Below are 8,121 nucleotides of genomic sequence, written 5' to 3'. Positions count from 1 at the left end.
GGCACCCGTTTGACGGGTAGGCTCGGAGCTCTTCCGGGACCCTAGAGTCACCCCTCTCCACAAGTTGCCCCCCAAGACTGCATAGGTGATATAAGTTAGACAGCCCGCCTTAGACTGACTGTCCTGCCGCTGTTTGGAGTATTGCTTGAAGCTGAATGTTATGATACTCCCTCGGCATTCCGGCCACCGGTAGTGCGCCTCAGTAGGATGTTGCTTCGGTCTTACAGCACGACTCCTACTGGTATTTCTCCTTTGCGTGATCTCGTTTCTCACTCAGCACAATCTATCTCGCTTCTAATCCTTCCTTGGGCACCGCCGCTACCCGGAGCAGGCGCGGTCCCGTTACGTTCGTTCAAGTTGCCAAGCCTCTGTCAGGATCCCACCCCTGACAGAGACCCTACTGTATCTTCCCCCACAACACCCTCTGCCACAAGGTGTTGCCTGGTTCCAACCCAGTCAGCTTTCTGATCTAACTTCCTGCCTGACCCCCAGTTTACCCACTATGGTGGGGAGTGGCCTAGTGAATAGAACCCTTAGCTCCCCCCGGAGGCCTGGCTGTGAAATGTATTGGTGTCTGTGATACCTGATCAGATGAACTCCTTCAGTGCCATCAGACGTACCATAGCTCCCCTTAGTGGCGGAGCCACAGTACTGCAACGACCAGGACTCTGGGGCGCTGCACTGGCGCTATATAAATAAAAATTATTATTATTATTATTATTATTAGATACTGTACATGTACAGTTTAGAGCAGTATATCATTAGATCCTATATGTACAGTATACAGTATTATATCATTAGATTCTATATACGTACAGTATAGTGCTATAGTATTAGATCCTGTACATGTACAGGTTAGAGCAGTATATCATTAGATCCTATATGTACAGTATACAGTATTATATCATTAGATTCTATATACGTACAGTATACAGTGGTATAGTATTAGATCCTGAACATGTACAGTTTAGAGCAGTTTAGCTTTAGATCTTGGAGAAGTACAGGATGAGAAGGGCTCCACTCCAGTGTGAGTTTATTGTAATTGTACATCTCATCCCATTCATTCCCACCTCTGCACCAGTTACCTCTGGAGGACACAGCAGTGCCCGGGATGCAGAGGGTGTGACCACAGTGCAGCACAGGAGGTGGGGAACATCGCATCAGCACTGAGCATGCTCAAGAAAGTTAAAGTCCCAACTTTTTTGGGTCTGAAAAGAGAAATCCGTCAGTCATCCAGGGGGCAGGAGAGGAAGCGCAGCCTGGGGTGGTCTCCTCCTCATGTCACTTGTACCCGGTCTGCAGCTCGTGTCTTCATTGTCCTTTGCCTTTCCAGGAGGGAAGTGATCCTGTGTGAGCCCCCCAGCCAGGAGGACAATGAGGCAGCTCCAGGTGCCCGCACTTCTCCTAGGTAATGATCAGAACCTGTCACCTTCATGTGTGCTCTGCTCCTGTTAGTGCTGTGGTTGCTGGAGCTAAACTCCAGAGCTGAGAGTCCGTTGCAATGTGCCCTTCAGCATGGCATGTAACTCTGCTGTGAGGACTGTGCTGCATAGAGGGCAATCAGATAGTAGACTGACACTTGTATGGCCCTTTTGTTTTTGTGAAGGATGTTGCTGCTGATGAAGCCTAGATTTGCACGCACACAGTAGGTCTGTTACCTGGTCTGCTGCTATGGATCTATGGAGGAATGATTTCTCAACATGCAGCAATAGCCTCTCAATGATCCAGCAGATGGGACACTGATCCAACTCTGCTACACTAATTACCAGCTAGTTTACATTCTACAATGTTGTGAATGGGATTCAGATTGGCTTCAGACTTGATCATTTTCTTTATTATCTTGCACCTATTTACACTTGTGACTAGTGTTCCATCATTTGATTTTCATTCCCCACCTTGGCTTCTGATGGTATGGATTGTAGATTCTGTGACCCCTGCATTGTGTAACAAAGGGGAACATTACTCAGGGTGTGTCTGCTCCAATGTTGCCCAACCCAGGCGAACATCTAACCAAGTCCTTAGAAGACCACAATTTGGGGGACAAAGGAGAAGGCAAAGCTCATTACTCCATTCTACATCATGCCTAAGCATTCTTGGGCAGCCATGTCCTCCTGGGTCCTGTAGTTCTGCAGAATTCAGTACACTGCAGTGATTAACCCTATAGTGTATGAAGCACTTGCAGTTTCTGAATTCCTCTTCTGGCACAGTATATATTATACCACTTATCTCTTTGATAAGGAAGACCTTTTTGTGAACTTTCCTAATTTATCATGGGGACTCCTTTTGGAATTTGCTGACATTAAACTTTATTCTCCAAAGAGAAAAGTCTGTTCACTCTAAGAGTTAAGAAACATGTCACACTTAATTTAGCTTTCTATTACTGCCATAGTAAAATATTTAGAATTGCCTCAATATTTTTCTATCCACTGGCTATCACGGTACCAAGATATGTATCTTTCCTGTATTACTGCCATAATGAGCTACAAAGTAAAAACTACAGATGGAAGCCATTTCAGCCCCACACAAAGTCAACCCACAGCATTATCTCTTTGCTCTGCCGATACATCTGTTTTGTATTTAATTTCTGAATTATCATGTCTGTATTGTTTCTGCTCATATATACTGAAACCTTGGGATATAAAACATGTAACTTATTTTTGTTAGAAAAAGTATGTTCTAGAGATAAGACTGGAAAATGTTTAATACCTGACCCCATAAAGGGCTTCACATTCCGCAGCATAAAAATGGTTAACTACCCCCAACAAAGGGAACATGTAATGAGTAGGGGGGAGTGCTCTGTAGGTTGCCAGCAGTAGGTAAAGGCTGCCTCTCTCTGTAGCCTCCCCCTTATAGCATAGCATTACAACTAAAGGCTCCGCACCACCCACCAAAAATGCAAATATGTGAATGAATGAAGGAGTATGATGGATTTACTTTTCACACTAATCACTTGGATTTGGCAGAAGGCAACTGACAAAATAATTTACTATAAATCTATGTTTATTGACACATATTTAAAAAAAAAAAATCCCGGATAAAGACACTTATTTATTTTTTATTTTTTATATGAATTTATCTTGAATGAGTTTTGAAAAGGGAATACAAATACAAATGTGAACAGCGGGTACTAGTTGTGCCACAAGTAGACTAGTAGTAGGTCCTACGTGACCACATAACTATATCAATCAACAATATTTCCAAAAGATGCGAAAACGAAAGGAGTTAACGCAATCCAAGGTAGAGTCGCTGGTAGTACATTGGATCATTGTGTTTTAGGATATGCCGGCATGGTGACTCAACATGGCTTAAACATTAAGTCATTACATATTCATGTGAATTAAGAAAGTGGGGTAATAAAAGAAAAACTAGAAAAAGTTAAAACCAAAAAGACAAAGGGAAGTGGGGGAAGGGATGTTGGGGGAAGGGATGTATGGGTAAGGTTATGTGCACACGTTGCAGAAAGGTGTGCAGATTTTTCCGCACTGATTTTGGTAAATCCACAGGAAATCTGCACTGTGGAATTACCGCGGATTTACCGCGTTTTTTGTGCGGATTTTACCGTCGGTTTTACACACCTGCAGATTCCTATTATGGAGCAGGTGTAAACCACTGCGGAATCCACACAAAGAATTGACATGCTGCGCTATAAACAATGCAGCATTTCTGCGCCTTTTTTTCTGCAGCATGTGCACTGCAGATTTTGTTTTCCATAGGTTTACATGGTACTGTACAACACATGGAAAACTGCTGCGGATCTGCAGAGGCCAATCCACTGTGGATCCGCAGCAAAATCCGCAACGTGTGCACATACCCTAAGAGGGTAAGGGTAAAGTTAGAGAGGCTCCTGAAGTATAAACTTAGTTCTCCCCTATAAGGTCAAGGTAAGCTGTAAAATCCATATTTTATAAAATGTATTATGGTAGTTACTGATCATGGAGGTGAGCTCTTCCATTAAAGGGAACCTGTCACCCCATCCAGGCATTTGTAACTAAAAGAGCCACCTTGTGTGGCACTAATGCTGCATTCTGACAAGGTGGCTCTTTTAGTTCTTGTCCCTGCCACTGCTGAAATAATCGTTTAGATAATTTGTCCCTTATACCTTGAAATTGTCGGGGGGGGGGGGGGCAGGTCTTTCTCCCCCTTACACAGACGCCCCACAGCCATCAGTTACTTCCTCATTTATCCTGGGCGCCGCCTCATCAGCGTTATGGCATTTTCCCGGGTCGCCTGCGCTGTAATTTTTTTCCTTGGGCATGCGCAGTTAGCGCTGCCCGTCCACTGACATCACATGATATCTTTATTATTGCGCCTGCGTGGATGCTCGGCCCAAGATCCCGCCCCGCAGTCTTTTCTGATTTATTCACACTGCAGGGCTGGGAATCTTGGGCATGCGCAGTACTTCTCTGCAGCTCTCCCTCATCTCCCTCTGCCTCTTTCCTACTGTGCAGCGTCATAGGAATCTGAAGATATCTGACAATTTGGCGGCTGGGAAAAGCAGTAGAGTTAGCACTATTCCCAGGTGCCGGGTGTTAACTACAACTGTCATCATCCTTGCCTGGTCTCCCTGCGAAGCATTTCTGCTGTATTTACATGCACTGATCTCAGGACGCTTAACGAGTGTGATCGACAATAGTGAAGTCGTTCGCTTGTTTCCCAGCCTCTTTACACCAACTGAAAAAGAATGATGGGGACAGAATAATCACAATTAGATCAATCTGTCCCCATACAGTATCATGTTATCAGCAGCACATCTACAGTTTACACCAGCGATGTGCTGCTGAGAACAAGGATTTTTGTTCCCACATAAACAATCCAATCACTCGATGAATAGGCAGCATTTTGCTTGTTTAGTATAATACACCCCATATATTATAATGTGCACCTCAGTCCTCCATATAGTATAATACACTCCTCAGTCCTCCATATAGTATAATACACTCCTCAGTCCTCCATATAGTATAATACACTCCTCAGTCCTCCATATAGTATAATACACATCTCAGTCCTCCATATAGTATAATACACTCCTCTATATAGAATAATACACTCTCCATAGTCCTCCATATATTAAAATACACTGCAATTCCTCCATATAGTATAATACACTCCTCAGTCCTCCATATAGTATAATATACTGCCACAGTCTTCCATATAGTATAATACACTCCTCAGTCCTCCAAATAGTATAATACATTCCTCATAGTGCTCCATATAGTATAATGCCCCGCCATTGTCATCCATGTAGTACAATTCACTTCCCAAAGTATAATGCACCCCATAGTTCTTCATATAGTATAATGTATTCCCCATAATCCTCGATACAGTATAATGCAACCCACATATAGTATAATGATGCCACCCCACAGAATATATTGTAGCCCCCTGAGTATAATGTAACCCCCCCAGAGAACATAATGCAGCCCCCTCATATAGTATAATGCAGCCCCTGCATATATAATAAATGGTAGCCCCCTCATAGAGCATAATGCAGCCCCCCATAGAATATAATGTAACCCCTCCATAGAATATAATACTGCACCCCATAGAATGTAATACAGCCCCCCCCATAGAATGTAATGCAGCACAGCCCCCATAGAATGTAATGCAGCACAGCCCCCATAGAATGTAATGCAGCACAGCCCCCATAGAATGTAATGCAGCACAGCCCCCATAGAATGTAATGCAGCACAGCCCCCATAGAATGTAATGCAGCACAGCCCCCATAGAATGTAATGCAGCACAGCCCCCATAGAATGTAATGCAGCACAGCCCCCATAGAATGTAATGCAGCCACCCCAATAGCCCCACAATCCAGTTATCACTCATTGTTTTTTTTAAATATATCACTCTCCTCACCTCTCCTAGTGCCCCGCGTTGCTCCCGGGTAAGTCGGCGGCAGGGGGGGAGTCGGCGCTGGTGAGCGGCCCATGACTACCACCGGTCCTTCTGGCATTAGCCAGAAATGCCCGATGGCCAGTCCGGCCCTGCAGGTTATTACCCGTTGTTCCCAGAAACTGATCTAAGAAATGATTGAACAATAAAGGAAATCTAACAGTAAGATCAAAACCCCTAACCATATACATGGAAATGCAGGTCATTGAAAAGTAAATCCATCAACACCTTTATAACTTCTATCTGTTGCTGCATGCCTGAGAAATTTGTCTTTTCATTTATATGCAGATAATGTGTTAAACATTTTCTGGTCACTCAATAGGATGTTTCCCCACCTAGCAGCAGCCTCGTTAGCTTAATTAATAGCTTACTGTATAATTTCCTTGCCTGATATCACAAGGCAGTGAGCTATCAATCAAGCTCACAAGCCTGTTGCTGGGCAGGGCAACAACCTTTGGAGGCAGTAGCTTGTTAAAAGGGTTGTCATCTATTAGGACATCCCTTTCTTGAACTAAATGTTTGGCCCGATAAAATAAAAAAAAACTATACTCACCTCCCGTGCTAACCCCGTTCCAGCGGTTTTAGCGCTCACGGTCCTGGAGCTCTTGTGCAGTGTTGTGGTGCCTGGTGCCCAATCAGCGCTGGTGTCACTGTCACTGCCTTTGTATGGATTGAACATGAAGAGGAAGCCAGCGCTGCAGCTGATCTCTGACTTCCTCCATGTTCAATCTGTATGAAGGTGGACACAGTGACACCAGCTCTGATTGGGCACCACATGTCATAGAAACGGTGCCACCATAGGAGGTGAGCATAGGTTTTGTCATTTTATTGAGGCTAAACATTTAGTTCAAGAAGGGGTTGCCCTAGTATTGGACAACTCCTTTTAAGTGCTCTCTCATGCCCAGAGCACTAAATATATGCATATTTTTATTTATTATTATTAGGCCATGTGCACACGTTCAGTATTTTTCGCGCTTTTTTCGCATTTTTTCGCTATAAAAACGTGATAAAAATGCGAAAAAAATGCTTACATATGCCTCCCATTATTTTAAGTGTATTCGGCATTTCTTGTGCAAATGTTGCATTTTTTTCTGCGAAAAAATCGCATCGTGGAAAAAAAAGCAACATGTTCATTAAATTTGCGGAATTGCGGGGATTCCGCACACCTAGGAATGCATTGATCTGCTTACTTTCCGCATGGGGCTATGCACACCATGCGGGAAGTAAGCAGATCATGTGCGGTTGGTACCCAGGGTGGAGGAGAGGAGACTCTCCTCCACGGACTGGGCACCGTATAATTGGTAAAAAAAAAAGAATTAAAATAAAAAATAGTCATATACTCACCTTCGATGGCCCCCGGAGTCCTCCCGCCTCTCAGCGGTGCATGCTGCCGCTTCCGTTCCTATAGCTGGTGTGTGTGAAGGACCTGCAATGACGTCGTGGTCACATGACCGCGACGTCATCGAAGGTCCTGCACCACACCATCTATTGGAACGGACGCCGCTGAGATCGGCTGTCTGCAGAGGGTGAGTATACCCATTTTTTTATTTTTTTATTATTTTTAACATGATATCTTTTTACTATTGATGCTGCATAGGCTGCATCTATAGTAAAAAGTTGGTCACACTTGTCAAACACTATGTTTGACAAGTGTGACCAACCTGTCAGTTTTCCAAGCGATGCTACAGATCGCTTGGAAAACTTTAGCATTCTGCAAGCTAATTTCGCTTGCAAAATGCTAAAAAAAAACACGAAAAAAAACCGGGAAAAAAACGCAAAAAAAAAAAGCGGATTTCTTGCAGAAAATTTCCGGTTTTCTTCAGGAAATTTCTGCAAGAAATCCTGACGTGTGCACATACCCTTATAGTGCCATTTATTCCATGGCGCTTTACAAGTGAAAAGGGTGTACAAAGTGCAAAACAAGTGTGATAATCTTGAACAAAATGAGTCACTGACTGGTACAGGAGGAGAGAGGACCCTGCCTGTGAGGGTTGACAATCTACAAGGAATGGGTGATGATAGAGTAGGTGAGAGTAGAGCTGGTCATGCAGCGGTATGGAGGAACGATGATTACTGCGGGTGGTAGGTTTGTTGAAAGAGGTGAGTCTTCAGGTTCCTGTTGAATGTTTCCATATGAATTAAAATGGAAATTCTCAGTAATGCAACAACAACAGATTGAAATATAGTTACATAGTTACATAGTTATTGAGGTTGAAGGAAGACTTTAAG

The 8,121-nt window shown here is 43.6% G+C and overlaps 1 protein-coding gene across 1 annotated transcript in view; it reads left to right on the top strand.

Moving 5' to 3' along the window:
* The first annotated feature begins 1,232 nt into the window (after positions 1-1,232).
* Positions 1,233-8,121, top strand: part of LAMB1 (laminin subunit beta 1) — a 69,951-nt gene continuing 63,062 nt past the window's right edge. Inside the window, exon 1 of the mRNA XM_077264808.1 lies at positions 1,233-1,408. Within this exon, the coding sequence (XP_077120923.1) occupies positions 1,375-1,408 (34 nt within the window). The 5' untranslated portion in view covers positions 1,233-1,374. The remainder of the gene's footprint in view (positions 1,409-8,121) is intronic.

Source organism: Ranitomeya variabilis, chromosome 5 (genome assembly GCF_051348905.1).
Source record: "Ranitomeya variabilis isolate aRanVar5 chromosome 5, aRanVar5.hap1, whole genome shotgun sequence".
Classification (NCBI taxonomy): domain Eukaryota; kingdom Metazoa; phylum Chordata; class Amphibia; order Anura; family Dendrobatidae; genus Ranitomeya; species Ranitomeya variabilis.
This window is presented reverse-complemented; position numbering and strand designations above follow the sequence as displayed.